The sequence below is a fragment of the Oxyura jamaicensis genome, chromosome 1 (genome assembly GCF_011077185.1).
Source record: "Oxyura jamaicensis isolate SHBP4307 breed ruddy duck chromosome 1, BPBGC_Ojam_1.0, whole genome shotgun sequence".
NCBI classification, from domain to species: Eukaryota; Metazoa; Chordata; class Aves; order Anseriformes; family Anatidae; genus Oxyura; species Oxyura jamaicensis.
The window spans coordinates 35523540-35548347 of record NC_048893.1 but is presented as its reverse complement, the minus strand read 5'-3'; the positions used below and the strand labels follow the sequence as shown (position 1 = coordinate 35548347).

Sequence of the window (24808 nt, the reverse complement as noted above, 5' to 3'; positions counted from 1 at the left end):
CTGCAAACTACCGTATGAAATGATATAGAAAAAGATATACAAAAGATTTACTGCAAACTACCACTGAAAAAAGATTTACAAAGAGGTGCTTTCCATCTATGTCAACTTCTGCACATTGAAACACTTGATATTAATTTCTAACTTTGGGGTGTTAAAACTATTGTATTGCTCAGGATGTCAAATATTTAACCTACTATTTTTTTTGTCTGTAAGGGCAGATTACGTTAGTTTTTACATAGAAAATTAGTGGATACGCTTTAAAATACATGAATATGAGGATCTCAAGGCCTACGCTGTATCCTGACCAGGACATCTGGTAAGCCACAGCACAAAGAACAGCAGCACTTGTCAGGCTGCTTAACAGCACCCATTTCCTCTCCACAACCCTCTGGTCCTTCAGCTGCCGCTGTCCAGCGCTCCGGTTCTGAACAGCGCGTCCTGCCGTTCTCTGAGCTTCTGGCATAAAGAATAAAGCCTCTTTGTATTTTCCCTCCGTAACTTAGTATCATGTATTGCTCCATATTTATGTCATGCATAACTTACGGTCTTCTTAGAGTATCAACCCTAACCATTTTGCATATATATTTAAATAGTCATACTAAAAAAAACAACAACACACACCACCACACATCAATACTTGAATCCTGCAAGATTTAAGTATATAAAATCCATGCTAATCAACCCACAAGTAATACCCAGTACTTTGATGCCTGTGAGTCTGTGAAAACCCAACCTGCAGTGACATTTGCTGGTTCTGGAATGTTAAATATCTTTCAGGATTTGTATACTATAATTTAAAAAGGGGCAATAAGTAACATGGAAACCTCAATGCCTGATAAATACAAAGGCAAAGCTTTCTTCTTAAAGGATGCTTGTTTTAGCATGGGGAAGGAAAAATAAAGAAAATTCACACAAAAATAAGTATTGGTAAGAATTTTAGAGTTTTGGTATTGCATCATTCAGACTTGGGGATGGGTGCTGTCATTTCCCCACTTCAAGTTTAATAGACATGCTTTTCAGATTTAGAAAAATAAAAGCTTCAAACCACAATAGAAGTGTCTTCAAAAATATTCAAGTGCTAACAGTAATTCCTGGAAGTAACTGCTGATTAGTATTCTACCCCACAAATCTGTGGCACTCAGCAGGGACTCCTAATATACAAATCTTTTCATAATAATTCAGAACAGTGTAACAATGCTGGTAACCTACTAAGATGCAATCATATCACGCTTGCTGTAAATGTGAAAGAGTGATTCTTATTCCCAAGTAATTTAGTGGTGAGTACTGGAAATCTCCAGTGTGTACAAACCAGTGCTGGGACCAGGAACTCCTTTTGTTAAGCTAACAGTTATCTAACACTGCTTGGTAGCAAAGGAGCAATAGTCTTCCACATTAATCACGTATTCATTTCCAACTCAACTGCCAAATATTAATCACTTCACAGTTTTCTAAGACATCTGAAGATCTCAGCAACAACTTCTCTCTTTGTCGTGCCAACTTTTAAAGAAAGATGCAAGCAGACAGCCCGATCTGCAAAAGGTCACGCACGGTCAGATACAACCTCACAGTACAGTGGAACGTGTCTATCATTTACTTAACATCATGGCAAGGGAGCTCACATGGCACACCAGGTAAGCTGTCTTTCTCTTGATTAAATGAGACTGAGATGATGGATTTCCATCCATATAAATTTATCGAATCATTGCTGACAATTAAGACAGATGTGGAAATTACTAGAAATAAGGCTAACATCACATGGTAACACTAGTCTACGCAGCTAGGTCTCTCTGCCATACGATGAGAAACCTCTTGGTCAGGCTGTGCACTATAACCACATAACTCCATAAAGCCATGGAGTCTGTGGCCCCTTATTTGTTCCCAGTTGCTAGTCAGAAATATTCCCAAAATAAAAACCCACTGCCTGTTACTTGTCTCTGACACAAGAGACATCTCTACATCTGCAGCTTCTGCACTTTTCACTGGATTTGTCCCTGGACTTCAGAGCTTCCCCAAGGAAATGAATGGCTATCCCTATTCCAAGCTCTCCCGGTTTCCCAAACCTTCCTAACCCCATCATTCCCCTTCTCCTAACACACTTGCCACCCGTCACGTTCTTCTTTTGCAGTCACTCCCGTCATCCTGTTCATTCTGTCCACTCTTCCCCTGGGGACAGGCTGGTGATGAGCCAGGCCTCCTTCTTCTACATCCAGTCTTTTTTCTTCTAAATTCCCTCACGTGCTCCATCTTCCCAGCAAATCCCTTTACCTCTGCTTTCAGTTGCCTTTGCCCCACAAACCTGGATTCCCCAACACCTTCTCCCTGCTTCTGCACCCCACACCTACCCAACCCTGCCACAGACCCTCTGCATCCATTTTCACTGGATTTGCCCTTTTTGTCCACCCTCCATCTCTGTCCCAGATTCCTCTCCACTACATAAGCATGCACTCTGTGCAGAGAAGACTCCTGACCCCTTGGGGCTTGGCAGGAACTCTTCTTTCCAGCTCCTCTGCATGGCAGAAACGTACCATACGTGCAGCAATAGTTCCTATTCTCACGGACTGTAAGCACTGTCAGTACCACTCAGCCCCTTTCCACCAAGCCAGACAGCCCACAGTGTCATCTGATGTACTACATACCATCTCCAGGCCAGACACTTTCACTTAATATTTCATACCTAAAAAAATTATTAACCCGTGTAGGCAGGAATGTGTTGGGAACATAAATGCACTAACTAGCTCCACAAATACAAGCATACACAAAGATATAGTTGTTTGGCACAGATCTTGTTTCCAAATGGCAGGAGAATGGCAAAACATGGCCTGTTCAATGCCCTTGCAGCCAGGTCACCAGAAACAACTGCAGAAAAGCTATTTGGAGAGAAATTTAAAAACAAAAACCACAACCAACACACACAAAACACAACAGAACACAGGCCCATTAGCTTCCCCATGAAAAACACACCACAAATCCTGACAACAAAGGGCTAAAAGAAGGAACATTACAGCCCTAGGATTCCCAAACCCTAACAGACATCTAGTGGATGACCAAGATGGGGCACAGGACCATATAATAAGCTAGCAGAGCAGAGAGAATAATCCAGCCAAGCACCTGGATGTAGAATCAAGTCCCTGATCCTCAGCTATGATAAGCAAAAGGATGGGGCTGAAGTCTCAGATTTTTTTTCAGAAATACTAAAACAGAAAAATCATAGGGAGATGACCTGTTCTGATGCACGTGTATGAGCCAGAGTTCCAAACTTACAAAGCACATCGCTGCAGGCTCTTGGTACTTAAAAGCAGCTCTTGAAATGTCTCCCATGGAAAACCAATAAATATTTTATTGAAAACAAACAAGGAAAAGGGCCTAGAGCTGCTTCCTGTGGGAGTCCAAACCCGGGGGCAAAAACGGCAACATGAACTACTACCTTACTGTAGCTTGTTTTAGATCCAGAAAGACTCCTAGTCTCACCCTGTAATTTTTTTTCTAAATATGCGTTTTCACCTGCAAAATCAGAAATAGCAGCCAAAGCAGACACCGGAGCTCACTGGGATATATCAAAGCACATCCAAAATCTGCAAAAACTTCTCACTGCAAACATATGCTGACACAGATATTACGAAAACCTGAAGAAAATTTCATTAAGTTTATATTTTTAAGGGCTCCTTAGGTTCCCTCTCTCCAGCACTGTGAAAGCATGTATCCCGAATGATGTCATCCTATTAACTTACACTGAACCACGTGGAAACCCCAGCCCAGGGGGAATTCCTAGCTTTAGGACTATGGCCTTTGTGGTTGTGCCTCTCATCATCTATCCTGGTCTTCACAGGAGCATTTAAGAACATCATTACCCAGATATCATTACCTCGAATACGGGAAGACTACTACAGGGGTCTGCGAGAATCAGAAGTAATGAAATCCTTTCAGTAACAGCAATGCTATAAACCTACACCAGAATAAACCTGCTACTAATAATAGCATCCCAAACAAATCTCGAGCACAGAGGCAGTCAGCACAACACAATTCCAAAAGCCATCTTGGACACGAGCGCTAGTACAATTGGAAATGAACCATATATATCCCCATGCACTGCTCTAGGTTTGCTTTTAAGACCTCAGGCTCATGTATTCAGTATGTTTAGGATGAAGCAAGACCTGACAACGCTTTAGCTACGGGCGGCAGCTCTGCCATTATAAACCCGGATTTCCACTACAAACCAAAGGATCTAATGCTGTGACGGAAGCAACCACCACCCAGCAAGGATCCCCCAAGCTGAAAAGGATCCCCCTTTCAGCCCGAAGCCCATCTCCCTGGGACACGGCAGCCGCTGGCAGGGCACCTGCCCCTCACAAGCCCGCGGTGCTGAGGCGAGCCCGGCACGGCAGCTGCCAGCCCCTCAGCCCCGCACCGCAGACAAAGGCGGGGGCTCCGCCACGAGGCGGGGACCAGCCCAGCGGCACAGCCGCGGGGCGAGGAGCGACGTGGGGGCAGCTGGAGGGCAGAGCCGACCGCTGCGGGACGTGGAGCGGGGCCGGGCGGGTCCCGAGGCCGCTCCGCCCGCTGCCCGCCGAACTCAGGCGGCGGCTCCCCGCGCAGGCCCGGGGGCGGCCATTTGCCGCCGGCCGCCTCCCCGCAGCGCACCGCGCCTACCCGGGGCGCCCATCGCTGTCCGGCCGCGTCCTCCCGGCCTTGCCGCCCGCACCGCCGAGCCGAGCCGGGCCGGGCCGAGCCAGGCCAAGCGGCTTAGGGGATTAGGGTCGCGGTACCTGGCTCCAAGGTGCAGAGCAGGCGCGGCGCCGTGCGGGAGATGCAGCTGCGCTTCTTGAGGACGTTGCTGAGGATGGTGCCCACGCCGCCGCCCGAGCTCTGCCGCTTGAGGCATCGCCCGCCGCGCCGCAGCGAGCCCGTCAGCCGGTCCTGCCGCATGGGTGCCCGGCCCCGCTGGGCTGCTCCTCGCCGGGGCTTCGCTGGGCACCGCTCACGGCTCCCTCGGCCCCGAGCGGAGGGCCGGGGGCATGGCGAGGGCACAGAGCCTCGGGCAGCGCTGGGCGGCAGCGGCTCTGTGCGGCGCGGGCAGCGCAGCGGAGGTGCTGAAGGGAAAGAAGGAGGACGAGGAGAGGAGAAAAAGAGGAAAAAAAAAGCGGGGGGGGGGGGGGGGGGGATTTGCCCCCCCCCCCAATCCTAGCATCACTGCGTGAAAACCGGCAGCCTCTCCTCCTTCTCCTCCTCCTCCTCCTCCTCCAGCACCTGGGCTGCAGAAACAAAGGGCGGCGGGGGGCCCGCAGCAGCAGCAGCACTGCAGCCCGGGGGGCGAGCACCCGGCAAGGGAACCCCGGGCTGGGGTCGGGCTGGGAACCTCCTCCACCAAATTCACGGCCATTTCTGTGAATCTGAGCCGCAGCCTCACCTAGTGCTAGTGACAACGCGTTGTGCACCAACACGCTTCAAAAAGCACCCACCCCAAACTACCTGACAGCATTATGGGTGCGTTCTCAAGCACCTGCACTCGACCTAACAGCAGCTTAAAAGGGCTTGATACGAAATTATCAAGGAAAATATCTGAAATACTGACAGCTCTGATGAGCTAAACCACTCGGTGCTGCTGCAGAAGGCGAGTAGGATTCATCACGTCACGCTGGTCAGGCTCGGAGAGCGAGCTGCCACAAGTCCGAGTCCAGCCACCAACATCTGTGGCTGTGACACAGCCCCTCGCTCGTGCCTTTATTAAACAGATGTGTATCAGCTGCTTTACAAAGGCAGGAGAAAGCTGGCAACAGATAAGCAGTAAAGCCAATTATATAAAAGACACAGAAAACAACAACAACAAAAAAGTTGTATCTATATTTATAAGCTACCATTAATTTTTCATGTAAGTGTGATTTTGATCATGCCTCTAAGTATCTGGTTCGGTTCTGCAGAAAAGCCACCACACCGGAGCTGCTAGCTTGCACTCTGAATAGATAATTAAGTCTGTGTGTCGGTGGTTCTTTTTTTAACAAAGGTGACACTTCCCTGCTGATGTAGATGATGTAAATCACTTTGTTTCAGTGCCAGCTGGAGACGATGACTTAGTGTTTAAAGTATCAAATTCGAAATAAATTAATCTCCCTTGGTGGACAGATTGTACCAATGGGACTGTAACAGAAATATTTAACTACTGAAATAACCATGTAATCTAATATTTTTCTCCTCTTCCTTGGGCACCATATACAAACAGCTCCACATCATTCTTTGATCATTTCAAGACTGGGTAACTCAACACTACACACCACTGGCCAAAGTCTCAGCAGCCATGGCCAAAGTTTCAGGACTTGCCCAAGGAGGCACTCTTGTTATCCAGACAATGACTTGGTCATCCCACCAAACCGAACTCAGCCATACCCTTCCTTCAGTTGTTAAACAATTACAAACCAGCTCTAAGAAGGACATCAATATTTAACTGATGAGGATAACCAGCTGCTTTGGTACAACCAAACAATTCAGCGTCCTCGTTACTGCTGTTTCTCCTACTTGTCATCCTGTCAGTCTTTGAAAGCCAGAAACAGGACAATCACTCTGTGACTCGGGACATGAATACTTGCAAGGACCTGCACGCCATTAAGGACAATTGCCCACATGCCAGCCAATTAATGCAATGTTTCTTGTAAGAAAAATGCAAAAATGCACTTTAATGCACAAAATGAACAAGCCAAGACGTACTAATGGGTTTGATGACTCACTGGATCATTAGCAGAAATGGATTTTAGAGACATGGATAAGTTTCCCATTATATATACATATACATATCTTAAGAGCAAGAACCTAGCTTCTAGAAAAATGAATCTCATCAGTTTTTAACCACCCATCAGCCAAAATCTGTAACTTGCCAGTGGCAAGGCAGGCTTTGTCCCACTCCCTGGACTTGCAGACATCTAAGCATGACACTGCGTGTCAGCAGCTTGTATAAATTTGCCATGTTTACCACTAATTTGTAAACAGTCTTCAACAACAAGGAAATTTCAAAGTGCAGACACTGCAGCTCACAGACAAATCACCAGTTTCAAGCTGAGGAAAAAGCAACAATTTAAACCCAAAGATGTCACGAGCCATCATGCCTCTAGTTTGATCCACCAAGGCAGGGAAGGCTGGCCATGTTCACCAGTCCTTATCTATAATTACTGGCAAGACAGATTGCAAATTATTAGAAAATACATTAAAAAAAAAAAAAAAAAGTTTTGGGCAACCAAGATACTTAACCTCCAGATATTTCACAATTATCAGCCTGATAATTCTGCTTTTCTCCCCTGCAGTTCATTTCTTCCCTCCCACACAACACAGTCACTTTCTGAAAAACTTTTCCTCTTCGTTTGGTATCTCTCTGCAGTCTTACCACCACCTGCTAACTGTGCCTTTTTAAGGCCTGAGCATACTTCATAAGAAATCCTCGATGACAAGTATAACTTGCTTAGTTGTCACAATCTGCCTTCTGGTGTTTGGTCCTATGATCACCACCAGGTTTCGACACGGAAAAAACAATTCTATTTTCCCTACACCTCCCCATTCACCAGCCCACTTCTATTCAATCTGCGCTGCAACAAGGTTCAAGATGTGCAGCTAGAAAGGAAGGCTAAGCATCAGCAGATGGGGTGGTGACAGGAACAACAGCAGAAATGAGGCTGCAGAGCAACCTTGTGATTAAAGAAAAGGACACAGCTTTGTGCATGGAGCTTTAGCTGCCCAGATCCAGGACTCATGGAATGCAAATGCTTCACTGGTTCTCTTATGATCTGCACAAAGAAGACTAAATATAACCAGAAGACTAAAAATGGTAAAATATCTCCTCTGGTGCAACTTTAGCCCATTCCCCCTCATCCTGTCACCGGGCACGTGGGAGAATAGACCAACCCCCACCTCACTACAGCCTCCTTTCAGGTACCTGTAGAGTGCAATAAGGTCACCCCTGAGCCTCCTCTTCTCCAGGCTGAACAAGCCCAGCTCCCTCAGCCGCTCCTCGTAAGACTTGTTCTCCAGACCCTTCACCAGCTTCATTGCCCTTCTCTGGACTCGCTCAAGCACCTCCATGTCCTTCTTGTAGCGAGGGGCCCAAAACTGAACACAGTACTCGAGGTGCGGCCTCACCAGAGCCGAGTACAGGGGGACAATCACTTCCCTGGACCTGCTGGCCACACTGTTTCTAATGCAAGCCAGGATGCTGCTGGCCTTCTTGGCCGCCTGAGCACACTGCTGGCTCATATTCAGCCGACTGTCAACCACTACTCCCAGGTCCTTCTCTGCCTGGCAGCTTTCTAACCACACATCTCCCAGCCTGTAGCGCTGTTTGGGGTTGTTGTGCCCCAGGTGCAGGACCCGGCACTTGACCTTGTTGAACTTCATACCGTTGACCCCAGCCCATCGGTGCAGCCTCTCCAGATCCTCCTGCAGAGCCTTCCTACCCTCGAGCAGATCGACACACGCACCTAACTTGGTGTCATCTGCAAACTTGCTGAGGGTGCACTCGGTCCCCTCGTCCAGATCATCGATGAAGATGTTAAAGAGGACTGGCCCCAGTACCGAGCCCTGGGGGACTCCACTAGTGACCGGCCTCCAGCTGGATTTAACTCCATTCACCACGACTCTTTGGGCCCGGCTACCCAGCCAGTTCTTAACCCATTTATTAGACATCACAGAAAGAAGAGCAAGAGCCAATACCTGCTTACCAAGGTATTCACTGCAAATATAAACTACACCATGGGCAGGAAATAACATCTATGATTCCAAGAAATGAAAAACCAAGACTTAAATGATTAGTCTCAGAAAGTGTGCAGCAGAACCGAGAAACTAATCCAATTCTACTCCCGTCCTACCTCTTCCTTTAGACTGCACACACCACTCTTACTTATTTTTCCCTTCAATAACAGACAACACAGTAAGGAAGTTTTTGGCACTTAAGTATGCCCGACAAGTATGCCAAACTTTTCCATCATCAGTGAAAAGACCTAAAAATCACCTGTCTGTAACGAAGGCACGTGCAAACCAGTTGTGAAAGCACTTTCTAGAAATTTCTAGCACACAAGGATGGAACTGCAATGACCAGTCTCCCATTTAGGGAGGCACCACATTCACAGGCAGCGAATCAGTGCAGGTAAGGTCAGCTGCAAACCCCTCCATTCATATGTTGGTCTCAAAGTGGCACAAGCAATGCTGATGCAATAGCATCATGTGGGTGAGAACGTGAAAGCTCTCAAAAGCATCACAGGTTGCTAAAAAAAAAAAAAAAAAGTACCAAAAGTACCGACATGCCTGTAAGCCCCTTGAACCTGCCTTTAACCATCTCCATTTGTAAAGACGTAGCTATTTTCATGAACAGGGGATGCACAGGAAGACATCTGAACAGTACCAGGACTCACTGAGGCCAACACCAACAGAACTGCATGCTCCTGTCTTCCCAGACCCATGCACAACCCACTGAAGCACCAAGACCCTACTTTCCTGAGCCCTTCACAAAACCACACAGCAGTAAGGTTTCTGTGAGCTTGTCCCTGCAACACAATCACATTGAAAGCTATGAATATGTTAATACTCAAATGCTATACACCACAAATTACTAACTCTCCTCGCTACGTAACCATCTCTCACAATCACACCATTAAAAAGCTCATATTCTGCAGCATCTGCAGCTTCTAGGCAAAACTGTTTGAGGATGGAAGAATTAAATTTGCTGATAATGCAGCAACACCGAGCACACAAGCAACAGCAACCAGTGCCAATGGGCCAGGTACAAAGAGCAGCCTGTTTTGTTCCAGGATATGACTGTTTCCAGAGCAGAACAAGAGAGAACTGAAAGAATTCCTGAGAAGTAGGAACCAACTCATGCTCTGTAAACAGCATATGGCACAGATCAAGGACACCTCAAATACTTTCAGAACTAAAAAAAAATATGTTAGAATCTAGATGTGATTTGGAAAACTTTACCTTAACACAGTGCACTGAAAGAACAAGGCAAAGATTTTTAACTCAGAACCATCCATATAGGAAACAAAAAGGGTTTTAAATATAGTATTCCTTGATTACAGGACAAGGGAAGTTAATTCCCCTTATTCCAGTAACAGAGGGCAACAAACCTGCACAAGTGAGTGAGCCTGATATTCTATTAAAGCTATTTCTTCTGTTCACTACAATGGCCATAAATTCTAATTCTGGGCCGCAGCGTTATTGTAGTAGGTGCTGTACAAGCACAGCAAAAAAGACTGCCTACTGTAAAAGGAAGAACTAAAGAAAAGAAAACATATTAGCATATGGAGGAGCACATGGAAACAGCAAGATTGTATTGGTAAGCACGACGGAAGCAGTCTTAATATAGGAGCTGCTATTGCATTTCTGTAGGCTTCATGGCAAAACAAGAGTAGCAAGGGACACACCTGGAGGAGGACAATGACGTAGCATGAGGTCAGTAAGAGGGCTGAGGGATTAGGTTTTAATGAACTTCAACATGGATAAACACCCACAAGCAAATACCAGCACAGGGAGAAATTAAGAAGGTACTTGTTTTAAAATGCTAAGTGTGGGATGGAGGTACAAGGCATGAGATAACCCTGAACAGGAAATGACAAATATATGGTAACGGAGAAGAGTAGGTTGTGAAGAGCTTTGTATGTTAACGCAATGGAAGCAAAATACTGGCAAGGTCTCTGAAGACCATAAGGGAAGCGTAGGCACCTCGCGTACATTTAAACACCTATGTACGAATACTAAAATGTAGATGGGTTAAACTCAAACTGAAGTTTAGTGTTACAGTTAATTCTTTGTGCAGCATATATGTAGTCTTCTAAAAGGACACAACTATAGCCAGCAGGAAAAGAGCTTGGAGAAAGAAGTGTTGTGTCCCAAATGCTTCTAACTAGATCTTAATCAGAAAAAAGTTGACAGGTAAATCAATGGAAAGTTTTTCTCATGTTATGAAATTATAGGGTTCTGGAATTGAACAACAGCATCCAGGTTTCCTTTTATTTATTTTTCTAATCAGGTTCAGCTGTATAAATCCTTGCCATTTCAGTAACACAGCAGTGTTGTCCTGATGAAGGAAATACAGAAATACAGTGTGTGGGGGGGGAAGACATCAACTTATTTCACTCATTTATGCACTGACTATAGCAGTAAAGGGGATCACGTGCAGTCACATTAAGCAGATATTTGCATCTGGTGAGCAAGGTAAAAGACCCGTCATGAAGGCATTGCTATAGCAACACTGTATTTAACCAAGTAGTAAACTGCATAAATTCTAATGTTAACAGGTGGAACAGAAGTCACAGCAATGCTTTTATGATCAATAAAATATACAGAGGAGCGTGTTTTAAATAAAACGCACATTAATTGAAGTGAGATCTCAAATAGCAAATACCTTTTTTGTCAGAGGAATTACGTGTCTCCACTGAAGTACAGAATTAAATATACTATTTTTGTAAAGGACACAGTAAGAAAAATCACTGAAGAGGCCTGCATAAAAATATTATGTGTAAGAATTAAGAAATGTTCCCTTACCTTGGCTAAATGATGGAAAGTAAATGCACGTCTTGGCCAGCATTCACACATGAGAATCCTGCTTAGATGTCACATGGTCATTTTAAAAATCAGATCACCAAACCAGCAGAAAAGACTAATGCAATATATGAAAAAAAAGAGAGTAACAAGAACCACACTTTTGACAATTATTGTTTGTAGTCATGTTTAAGATAATCTTTGTAGAAGAAGAGAAGTCACCTGATTGCAAGCTCCCAGCTCTCAAACAGAGCTGCTCTTCCCTTATTAGAACTTAATTCTTTGCTTAGCATCTAGCATAGCATTTGAGTGTTACAGTGCAGATTGCCAGCTTGTTTGGTTTGAACTGCTATTTCAGAAACAGCAAGGTTTTAATGCCCCTAACATAACTTATGAAAACTAAAATACTATGTTCCCCAAGACAAGATTTATCCACAGACAGAACACACAAATGTTTCTGACTGAAAAGCAATCAGCAGTTTGAAAAATGGCTAACCAAAAAATGCCTTTGCTTTGGGCTGGAGAGCACTATAGAGGTGAGACCATGTTTATAAATAAGTTTTTATACATCTTTTACTACTTAGTTGCTGTAATGCTTAGGACTTCCATCAAAGACTGCGATCAGGAGGTACAAGGCTTTCGATATACACGTAGCAAGAAGACCTCATCCCGGCACTGCCCAAGGATAGCAGTCCTGTTTCCAGCACAGATCCTCCCTTTCCCAGTTCACATGTCCTCCACGGCTTCATTACAGAGGAATAGAAACAAAACACTTTCTGGGTTTGTGGAGGAAAATGGTGTTCACTCTAACAGAAGTTAATGGAGCTCTTAGGACCACAAATCTTGTCACTATGCAAGCCCTCTACCAGCACTCAAGATCTTTGATCCCATCCATATATATCAGCCTCTGTTTGCAGATGCCACTAGCTCTCTAAAGAAACTGAAACGTTCCCATTAAGTTTTGTTTGTAAATGAAGGTATTACAACCTCGAGTCCAGATAATTCTCTTCTCCACCTCCCAGGTGGGCCATGGCTTCCTTCATAGGAAGTGCTCTGCAGCCTCTGCGAGTGCTGAAAAAGGAGGTGACTAGCATAAAGGAACCTCAAGCTATCACCTCCCACTTCCTGAAAAATGAGAGTACGTCAAACATTTAAACAAGACTGACAAAGTTAACAGGCTTTTACTGAAGTTCAAGAGTGAAATGAGAAGAAAAAAGTTATCGGTCACCACCACAATACTATTCCAAGCTTTTTTATTCAACAGTTAAATGACAAAGTTTCAGGTTATAACCCACTCTCACAGGACAAGTTTACTGAACCAAGTATGTGCACAATCAATCAAAGCTTCTTTTAGTACAGAAGCCTGAACCATTGAAGTTGTTTTTCAGTATGTACAACACTATGCAAGCGTGAATTTTGGTAACACACAAACTCTGTTTACTTACTACTGTGTAGCCTGGGACAACCCACTTCGCTCCTCCGAACGCGTGCTACTTCTATCACCTTTTGAGTGGTCTACTTTCACTAAAAGTTTATTTTCTAGAGAGTCTCTTACCATGTGTTTGTCCAGTGACCAGCTTGTTAGATTTCTGACTTCCCTGGGCTTCCCTAGGCATTACCACAATTATTTAATTCCTCAGATTAGGATTCCCATTTAAAAAAAAAAAAAAAGACCAGCTATGCACAGTGATTACCTCCCCATTCTGACTTCCTTTAGTCTCACTGAATAATATTTTTTTCTAAGGCCCAATAAAGTCTGTTGACAATGATGACTGGATGAGATGCAACCCAGGAACCACAAACTGGTCATACTTTGGATTTTGGCAATACACACTGCATAAGTTGCTGTAATTTTTAGGGAGGTACATCATCTTAGAAAAAAGATTTCACTGCTACTAAAACAGAACATGTTTCCAATTTTTACTAAGAAAGATATAAATAATATGCTTGTGTCACTTATCTCTCACAAAAATGTTTTAGTAAGATGATGTAACATGGAGATGTAACATGGACTTCACTTCCTTGGCAGATTTCAAGTGTTTCTGAGGAGCATCCACTGCTCAGCAAGTCAAACTCAGGTTATTTTTAACTTCAAGCAGCAAAACACTGTAGAATCTGAGGAGATTTCCAGAGCTGCTTCAGCACAGAATTATATGCAGGAGTATCGATCCAAATAGACTAAATTCACAGCTCGCTTTTCTAGTATCTTGTGTTTAAATGTCAAACTTATTTCGCAAGGCTGAAGAAATGTAGCTGCGAGCTGATGCTCCATAAATCAGTCTATTCCTAGGACTAATTATCCCAAGCAGCTGTTATCCTCCATTTGATCTTCAGTATCCAGGAAATCTCTTCGTCAAAGCCTAACTTAACCAAAGAATGTTTTATATGTCATATTCAGAGGCAAAATGCATCTATGTTACTTAAAGGCCATGTACTCTGTAGGGCATTTTCACTGAAGCTCCATTTCTCCATTTACCCTCCTGCAAGTTTACAAAGATTTAAGACAAAAAAGAAAAAAAAAAAAAGGATTTAATTAGGAAAAATAACAGTAAAGTTAATTGTACTGAAGTATAATACCTAGAAGAAAAAAAAAAGGTAGTGCTCAGCTAGACAAATGTGAAAGACTATGCATACAATCTAATTGAACACTTTTTTTTTTTTTTTTCCACATCCAAAAGCTTGTCAGAGCAACATTAAAGATGGTAACAACTGTATTACGGTTACAGAGCTCATACAGCCAACCATCCTATGAGCTTATACACACAAATAAATCTTTACATCTTAAATGTTCGACATTGCCAGTAAGTGCCATGGGTTTTTACTACCTGCAGGTGTCAGAGCAGGATCTATCATTGGTTCAGAAGCACCTAAATGCTTTGGGAAACATGAAGGTTGGAAATCTCCATCAAGTGCACTCCTCACACATCACTCCTTCATGTATGGCCTTTGGCAGCACTGGCTGTACAGCCACATTCCTCTCAAATTCTCATTTAAAGCAATGAAATCCTAGGTTGCATCCTGGATATCCTGGCCACTGATGAAGTCCCACAGCAAAGCCCATGACTGCTTTTAATTCTGGTTTTGCTCACATCACACAGAGCTGCAGACTGAGCCCTTTGCTTGGCCAAGCTGCACACTCCACTCCTCCCATACCCTGCCTGATGCTCCCCTGCCCTGGGCAGACTCACCAGGCTGGAACAGGTTGAGCTCATTTTAACGATGTTCCTGAACGCGTGCAGAAAATCAGCATGTCAACTCACTTAACCACAATAATCCCAGCATGACTTCAGTAAAAGCCTTGCTTTTCCAGTTCTTCAGGTAAACAGGAGGCTAACTGAACTTCATTGTGGATCAGGTTTCCATCCTGATGACTACACGTGTGAAAAGGAAACTGTTGTCTGAGAGGTGTTTCTGATGTCACGACTGATTGACAAGAGACTGCAGATAGAGAACAGGCTGTTCTGATTTTTCTGTTGTTGTTATCATCAAACAACAGCACTCTTCCTTCAGGAGACTAAAGCATCTCCTCAGTTCAAGCTGATTCAATACCACCTCTCAAAGTTACTGCAGTACTAGAGAAATAAGATGCCTCTTATTTGAGAACCACTTTGCTCAGGGAAATTAGTAAATAACAAACACTAGAGCATTACTTGGTAAGGAATCCAAAAAAGAAACTCACATGCAATAATCTGTCAGATTAATCCACATTTCTAATACTCAGCAAGCATTTTATGTAACAAGTACTATCCAATACATCAACTTTTCATGGCACAGCTGTTGTGAAAAACATTGTTCAGTGCATTCAGAATTCTACCTGCATCACAAAACTAATCCTACGAGGTCTGCTACCACTTTGTAGCAGAAACAGGACCACCGTTACACAGAAGAATATGGAAAAGGCAGCAGTCAGTCAACCCAAGTTGTATGCGTATACAAAATAAGCACAATCTCAGGTGTAGCACTAACTCAACTACTTCTCTGTTGTCACAGCTGCTGGCACACTGACATTCACAACACGCTATAACAAACACTGTACAGATTACAGGATTGCTATCGAGTTCTTGTCACACAGTTATATACTGAACAACCTGCATTTCCAATTGCAAACTGGGCCTAGGTTCAGCAGCAAGTTTATTGATCACAGAAAGATTTACTGAATTCACCGTTCAGATCCTTGATAAAAAAAAATAAATGAAGTATTTATTCTGGTAATTTATTTTGTCCCCTAGCCACATTCGGCTGTTAATATCCCATCAGGTGTCTGCACAATACACAAGTGTTGTAGAACTGTTTCACTGAGGACACTGTAGGTAGATAAGCAGTGGCTGAGGCTTTCACCACCTGAGGCGGTGAGCATTACAAGATGGCAGTGCCCCTTCCACCTCAGCATCAGAGACCAATGACTGACCGTGCCTATTTGACACCACTTATGAGTTCAGCCCCAATTCACCCCAGATGTCGGCCATTTCCCAAGGCAAGTATTCAGAGCTGGGGAGAAGGCAGCATGCAGGTGTATGGTTCTCAAGTTTGCACGGCCTAGAGTCTACAGAGAAGCAAGACATCAGAGCTGGTTGACCAGGGCCTCCCAGGTCTCACCACACTCCTTTGGGTGAAGGCTTGGTGTCTCCCAAAACACACATGACACAATACACTACCAGTCAGCTGGTCCACAGCTCCCTTATCACCTGGTAATATATTTGAGGCTCAGCAGGCAGAAGAGAACAGGAAGCTGAAGGCTATCTCCTCTCAGAAGAGAGCACCTGAGTTCACCTGCCCATTCTCCTCAGCACCCACCTGGCTCTGAACCCCTGCTGTCTCCCTTTCCCAAGAAAATACCACCCCTCAAGAGACATCAGCTCTCACCAAGCTGGAAAACGAGCAGCAGCAGCGAGCCAGGAGGCAGTACCTCCCACAGGGAGGCAGCAGTCTTAGTCAGCAGCCTCCCCTGTCCCCAGGAAGCTACCTACCATCAGCATCAATCTTCAACCCTGAATGCAGCCCATTTTCCAAAAAAAGTAGCAATGGAATGACACCTACAACAAAAGTGGCAGTTGATTATATCTGCATATCCCCTGCAGATATTGAGCACTTCCCACTGTCCTCTGAAAGTGTGAGTGCCTAGAGCCTGACCAGACTCCCAAGGATCACAACAAAAACCATCCTACCTCTGGATCCTGCCACTAAGTCAAGCAGCAGTCAAGAGAGTTTGCTTCGTTAAATCCTGTAGAATTCAGCCAAAGGAGCCCATGATAAAAGCTACTCCTGAGAATTGTGTGAACTGTGCAAGTTTTAGCCAATGACAGAATATGTGAAGTATTTGTTCAGGTGGGGCAGTGACGTATTTTCAATACAGACAAGACACTTCGGTGGCAAGGGACAAAGAGGCATAGTAGGGAATATCTGACAGAAAAATAAGGATCCACATAATCCCCAAAGAGGCAGAAGGAAAACATATGCCTTAATTATAAGTGTTAGCTCTGCAGCTCCCTAAATCAGCTTGGCAACTCCAGTGCTGAGCCTCCAGAGAATGAACTGCAGAGATGGCTGGCTGCATATTCCCAGGAATATCTCAAGTTTGCTGGAAACACTTTAATGGAAAACTCCATCATAAAACACCAGCTTGTGGAGAGTAAAGCCCTTTGTGGCAAAATAACATTTTTTTTTGACAAAAAAAAAAAAAAATTAAATGCCAAAAGCATAATTCAGTCTTGACTCTTTTTAGGATTAAACATTTTAATGTCTTAAAAATGGCTCATTATATAACAAGAAATGAGAAAGGGCGAGGAGTGTCAAGATCTGAACAAAGAATTTTAGCTCAAAATGTAAGCTTTCAGAATTCTGCTTCATAAGCAATTGAATTTTGTGAGTAGGTGTTTTATTTCATGCCGGAACAAGGTATTTTTGTTGCTGTATTCTAAAATCGGAATTTCCCTCCAAGCAAGGATTCCAGGTTCTGCACTGCTCAAAGCACTAGTTTGAATTTGATATTCTGCAAGTGCACAGTCCACAGAAACTTTTCAGTTTGGATATGACCAAATCAGACAGCAAATCCAGCCTCTCATTTTTTAGACAAGAAAAAAGAAAATATTACTTCCTTTTTTTACTTTAAAAATGGAGAGAATTCTTACTTCATTTCAGGAGTCAAACTGAAATTAATCCTGAAGCGGTCTTCTAGTGATACCAAGCCTGTACAATCACACCATTTGCTAAGTTTGTAAGGAAACTGACAGGACCGTTTCCCAATCTAGAACTTATTATATTAGCACTTACAGAACTTATAATACAGTTCTACAGTGGGGAATATCAGCAAGAGAAGATGGCAGTCAGCTGAATTATTTTGAATTAGGCAGCCAAGGGCTTCTCTGGCCTTACACCAGTCAGCTTTCTGGGGCTAGCATAAGTCATCGTGACGAACTGTCTGGGGACAATGAAGTGGGCTGGTCTGAATTCTCCATGGTGCTTACAAATACTACAGCTTGCCAAATGACCAAAGATGTCAGCATTCATTACGTACCCCAGCTACGCAAAATCCATACTCTGTGTGTACATCCCATCAACCAGTTACAATCCTATTCTCATCAAAATGAAGTAACCATGGAATTCACTACCTAAACAGTCCCCAGGATTATTCAGATACTGATTGTCAGCCTTTAACGCAGAGCTGGCACTTTTTGTGTGAATAGCTTCCACAACTGCATAAAATACTAAAACAGCAAAGTCTGAATAGTGTTTAAAAACCAAAATTGTTGCCCTTGCAACAATCAACATCTTGTTGAATGTTCCACACTGCTGGTATTGTATATGAGAACACTCACTCTTCTGTCTCAAAGACTCACTACAAATACCAAGAATACACAGCCTGATGTTCATTAGCAAATACTAAACATGACACACGGCTATTTATTGAAACATTTCTCCATGACCTGTTGCACAGTGATGAACGATGCTGTTTGCAAGTAACCCTCAGACCAGGCTCCTGTTGCACTGAAATAGGCTTTCAGATTTCTCAGGATCTTGGCTGGCTATAGCTGAATAAAATATGATAATGAAGTGTCATTTATTTTTATAGAAGCATTATTTCACCTCTACAGTTGGCTCTTTCTAAGGATTCTCACAGCTACCTTCCACAATGAGCCAAGCTCCAGAATCCTTAGAAACAGGTTCTCTTCTTTCCTCTCCTTTTACTTCACTCCCTACAAACCAGCACAGGACATAGAGTAGACTATAAAATCCTTGCTAACCAACCCCTCAGCCCACCTCCACATCCTGAGTCATATGTAACAGAGAAAGTCTTTGCTCTTTGTAGGGTAGGTAACAGTCCGCTGACAATAGCAACAATTAAAAATCAATAGCAGTGTTCCATTTATTTGTTGTAGCAAATATGTAGTGCTGCAAGTGGACAACCAACTGTAAACAGTTTAAAAAACAACTGAAAATGATCATCTCATTTCAGACTCAGGATTCTGTTTCTTTCCATTTCCCTTTCCCCACCCCTGAAGTCTTCCAATGGACAAAAGATCAAGTAGAATAAATTAAAAATGATTAATTAGGGAAAAAAAAAAAAGAAAAAGAAAAAGAAAAAAAAAAAAAGCAGCAGCCACAAGCATTATTTCTTAGATATGCGTTTCAAAAAGTCACAGCATCAAGTTAAAGTATCAAGTTCATTAACACCCATGAAAGATAGGCTAGTAATATAAACAAGTACACAAAACCAGATGAGATAATAGGAAAGCTACTGAACTGAAGCATACAGCCAACTGAGTCATTTGAGGATGACTCATATGAAATCAGACTCCATGAGAAGAAAACCTCCTATTTTAACTGCATCAAAGCAGGAATTTGTTTGATAGATCAATTAAAAAATTATTGCTATAAAAGATGTTATCAAAGCAAATCCATCTGGCTTCAAACACCAGAGATATTTAATATTAGACAATTAAAACTGGAAATCTAAAGAAGAGTTGGAGATGAACACGGCAAGTACACAACAGTTTCTCTTTTAATTGCAAATGGAAATTGCACTGACAGCATTTTTTAATACAAAGCATCCTCTTCCTTACTAAATATTTAAGACACCAAAGTGACAAACGTGAATTGCAAATACAAGTTTATAATTTGTCCTCCAATTTGTAACAATGGAGATTCAGTGGGTTTTGTCTGTCTTTTTTGGGGAACAACTCCCACAGTAGCAGCATCTGCCAAATAGCTCAGATCTTCACAGAGAAAGAAGTTAAACCAGAGCAATTGACATGTTCCAGCTTAGAAGACATTTATACAACTGCAAGAGCACCCTAAACTACTGGGTTTAGGACAGGTAAGGCACCATGACCTGCATGAATTATTACACCAGCACACAAGTATACACCCCAGGTTAAAAAATAAAAATAAATAAATAAATAAATAAATAAATAAATAAATAACACTTGATCCAGAGTGATGGTCAAATCAACATTACCTGTGTTAACAGTACACAGTATGTTGCATTAAAGCTATTCTCACACTTTATCAAACTTTCACCCTGTGAACTAAAATTTGTGAATGTCTGCCTCGGTCTTAGCACAACTGAGTGAAGAGGAGGGACTGAAAAAACAGGTGAATGGATAATTAGTGCATGTAGGCAAAAACACTCAGAAAAAGACAAGGAAGAACATATGAAAAAGACCAAGGAACAAGGTGAAGAAAACGCAACATCAGGATTGGCTGAGACCAGTGGTAGACACTGCAGAATAGGTAAGATGTAGGAAGGGGAAAAAAAACAGAACAAGGCTGAGAAGTCTGATATTTAAAGACAAGGATCAAATGAGAAAAGCTAATAATGAATTAGGAAGGGAAGAAAAATGTGGGAGATGGGACAGGACACACAGATGAGGCAAGACAGAAGCTAAAGAGACAAACTTTGGAGGGAGGAGAGAGAAAGCAGAAGTTTAATCTGCTTAATCAAGTGGAAGTTTTATCAAGTACTTTTGCACATCTAAATTACACTTAACCAGAGACACTAGATTAAGATGATGTTGCTCATTCCTCTTCTAACCACCTCACACTACTACAACCTCAGACATGGCTTTCACAGTTTGCCCTAAGGGAGTTCCATAACCTGTGAGGATTGATGCTACAGTGACAATAACACATTCTCAGCAGTCAAAGAGACAGGCAAGCAGTTCATAGCCTGGTCATCTCCCAGAGAACTCTGTCCATCCCTGGGAACACACAGGGTACCTCTTTGTGGCCAGGTGATAGCAGTTTGTGCTGGCTTTCTATCTAGGTAAGATGCACTCAAAGAGATCAAATGTATTGCTAGTAAGTATAGATATATAAACCTCTGCATTTCTATAGACCCCAAAACATTCAGCTTGTATGATCAGGAGCTTCTGAAATAACCTCAGCAGCCATGTGGGAATTAATGATCTTGGTTCTAATTAAGAAACCATCTGTCACCATTTTTTCCAACCACTTCACATGTGCAACCTAATACTTTCCTTAGGAACAACATTTATTCACTAGGCTGCACCTGACTTCAAATCTTTTCATCCAGTTATTGCCTGAATACATTCGCAAAGCACTTTACTTCACATTTAAGGAAAGTATCTGAAAGCCACCAACCTATGACAAGCAGAGAAACCTCGTTCTCTGCACAAAATAAAACATACTGTCTCCCTCTGCTGGCCCTGCATTAAATTAAACCAGGAGGAGAAAAAGGAAACAATAAACAAAATCTCCGTGAAAGTTTCTACTGAAAATAATAATTCATTAAAAAATACAAGAGAATATTAATGAACTTTCTGTTAATGTAACTTCGACTTATTTTATACTGAAACAGATTTAAGCATCCTTGCTTGCCAGCAGGAAGACTGAGTTATAATGGAGCAGGGTAATTTTACTTATAAATGTCAAGACAGCACATGCTTTTTTACTAGAATGACAGGCAAACAGAATTTGCGATTCTAAGAGTTTCTGGTTTGCAATCTGATTACTCAAAATAAATGTAGTAATATAAACATGCTGTTACTATATAAAAACAGGACAAAAAATAAGAAAGGGATGTCTTCTGTATTTTCTTTAGAACAGCTGAAAAAAACTTGATTTACTTTTTTTTTTTTAGTGTACTCTGCTTTTTTCAAGTGATGTAATTCTGCACATGAAGCACTGTGCTTGCTAAGATGGATTTGAAATAGTTCACAATGCTCCAACAGAAACTTAATTCTTGTTATTCCAAATAAATCAAAATTGCAAAAGTAAGACACCTGTCTGCCTAGAATCTATATTTGGCATCAGGGTGTCACTGTTCTTTCTTTCTTACTGATGTTCTTCACTGGAATGTTTTTGTTTGTTTTTAAATTTGGGGTGAAATATGCATTATTTAAATGAAACTGGTCTGGCATGTATCTTCTAAACATTCTGTAAGACTACTGCTTTCAGCATGTATCCAACAGAGCAATTGATCCACCACCCAGCAGAGCCACAGCTATTCATGTATCCAACCAAAATGCATTTTACTCTGTGAATTTTTTTTTCTACAGTAATATTTATTTGTATGCAAAACACACATGTCCTACCAGGGATAAGAATCGATAGCTTCAGGAAAAGCGCAGTAGGTTATATGAAGCCCTTCCCTGGTGACGGTTTGTTCCTCTGCATTTACTCTATCTATTCGGCAGCTCCAGTGCTGCAGGTGCTGTGCCAGATATTGGTGGTCCTGAAGCACAAGCAAGCCCAAGATGGGCTTCCAACGCTGCCAGAAGGCCATGTCTCTTCCATGCATTGAACAGAGACCAAGAGCCAGCACAGGTCAAAAACGGATCCATGGACAGCTTTCTGTGTTTCTGAGTTTCTTGCAAACACAGACCTTTCAGATACTGAATGTATAGTTTTAAACATACAATTGTTTAAATAGTGTCTGCTTTTCTTTGTTTAAGCAGACAAAGCATGATAGACTTTTCATCATAAAATAAAGGGTAAATTTTATCCTTTGTAATTCTCTACTTAACTGAATTTGCCATGAGGAGTGAATCAAGTGTTCAATAAGGAGTCTTATATAAATCCAGAATCGAGAATTAAGACAGTTTCCACCTTGTTCTGAAACAGTCTTTGTTTGCAATTTGGTCTGTACAGATTGTTTAAAGGTAGCATTCAAACACGTGAATGTGACCCTAAGGTTAACGTGACTGGCTTTCTACCTCTACACATAGATTTCACTATGTCAGGAAAAAAATTGTGTGGCAGTGGTATTAACATACTGTGAAACTCTACAGAAATCAACTGAGGAACGTCTGTATTATCTATTTTGCAATGTCAGAATTAATGATAACACAGGTAAAAGATTTTTTTCTTTTTTTTTGCCACTAAATATATTCTTTAAAAATGAAAAAATATTTAACAACTTCTTAGTTACTTGAGAAAGATTTTAGCACTACAGGATACTGTAGTGGTAATGCTGCACAAGAAAGCATATTATAAAGTTTTATGGCATGTAACATAATATTCCAAGCATATAATTTCATCAGAAGAGTCCAGAATAATAAAGCCATCTACAAATCAATGTTTTCAATATTTAAAAATGAGGTAGTAGCTGCTATTTCAGGTGTTGCTAGCAAATTAACGGAAAGAGGCATTATACTTAAAATGTAAATGCAAAATGGTATCTGACGTTTATAAAGACACATTCATACTTAGGATGAAATCCCATATCCCTTTGAGTCAACAAGTTTTAACCTAACAAATGAGGTTAGGATGTTCAGACCTTCAGATTTGATAGTCAATCCTCTACATACTTAAATGCATGCAAAATTCAAATAACATAGTTTCATTTAAAAGGAGACCACAGTGTATGCTCAGTGCTGAAGACTCTATTACCAAGATGATGTTCAGAGAGAAAAATAGTAGGTGAGGAGAATAAATATGCCTAATTAGTGGATGTAAGTCAAGAACTTTCATGCTGCATTTTAAGTCAAACAAAGGAATAATTATAAATACTGAAAAAATAATAGACCAACCCTTAACTAAATTAAATTAGTACATGCCACTATGGTAAGATTCTTTTAATAATATTTTTACATGCACCTCAAAGCTCCTGCAAGCATTTTTGTGAAGAGACCATGCTTTATTTACTGTACCTGAACATTTCTGTACCTGTCACGCAGCATGTTAATAAAAAATAAGACAGGAAATAGGTTATTCTCAACATGTCCGTTTGACAAAGGTATAATTTCTACTTATTTTTACATGTGACATTACATTCAGTTTCACTTAAGCAGAACTAACAAAAGCACTACAGCCTGTCTTTAGAGGACAATTTGGCCAAGGTAAACAAAAAGGTTTCACTGTGTCAGATGAAAAGGCTACAGAATTAACGAACAGCATTTCCCCTCTTTCCCACACATTCGCTTTAAAAACCAAAACACACGTGCTGATAGAACAGTTTGAGGAAAGTAGGTTTTTTATCAATACTCTTCATCTTGAAGCAACTCAATAGAAAGGAGCCACATGCACTACTAGCAATGCTTTGGGAAGACAATTCCATCGCCATGAGTAGCTGCCAGCAAGTGAGATTTCCAATTCCAGCATCTCCCTTACAACCGTATGAAGGCACACAGTTAAACACAGCGTGCACATCCAAAAATTCATCTCAGAACTTTTGTAAGATAAAGGTGAAGATGTCTGGCAGACAATCTACAGGAAGGGTGCCGCACCAATATACAAAGCTGAGGCTCCAACAGCCTACCCAGTCAATTGCTTAAATCAAGGTGTACTTTGCCTTTTCCCAGGTGCCACAGACCACTGAAAGCCAGTCCTATCTAAGGGATAATACAGCCTTGCCTCTTCATTTTAAGTGCAAGGGCTTAATTGAAATACTGCCCACATTAATGAAATAAACATCTTACACTAATATACGCATACACAGAACAGTACTTACATCGTTTCTGGGAAACTGCCTGTAAACAAGCTGTGACAATATCGCAGTTCTTCTGGACTTTATGTACAAGCCTGTCTTTCTGCTTTAGTAGACGAAGCAGCTTTGCTGACTGGACAGAAATTCTGTAATTCAGTTCCCGTTTTATGGTTGTCAATTCATCGATATCTGCCAATAATCATAGAAAATAGCTTCAGTCCAGGATGATACATATATAAACAGCTTACTGTGGTTGACATGCAAAGTGATTTTCCCCCACAGACATTTACGTATACAAATTTTCAATAAATGACAAGTTCTATTGAATGGTACAATTCCCAGTTACAAAGATCTTCAGGATCAGAGGCCAAGACCTTAGTTTTTATTTGAACTCAAGTACCTCAACTTATT

The 24808-nt window shown here is 42.0% G+C and overlaps 1 protein-coding gene across 4 annotated transcripts in view; it reads right to left on the bottom strand.

Moving 5' to 3' along the window:
• TBC1D30 (TBC1 domain family member 30) overlaps nt 1-24808 on the bottom strand; it is a 52270-nt gene that overhangs the window by 25340 nt on the left and 2122 nt on the right. For 2 of the 4 annotated variants that reach the window (XM_035332885.1, XM_035332893.1), the window contains exon 2: nt 24422-24586. In XM_035332885.1, coding sequence (XP_035188776.1) covers nt 24422-24586 — 165 coding nt within the window. Of the gene's footprint in view, nt 1-4763; nt 4947-24421; nt 24587-24808 lie in introns of those variants that run through there. The other 2 variants (XM_035332903.1, XM_035332912.1) reach the window with 1 other exon arrangement.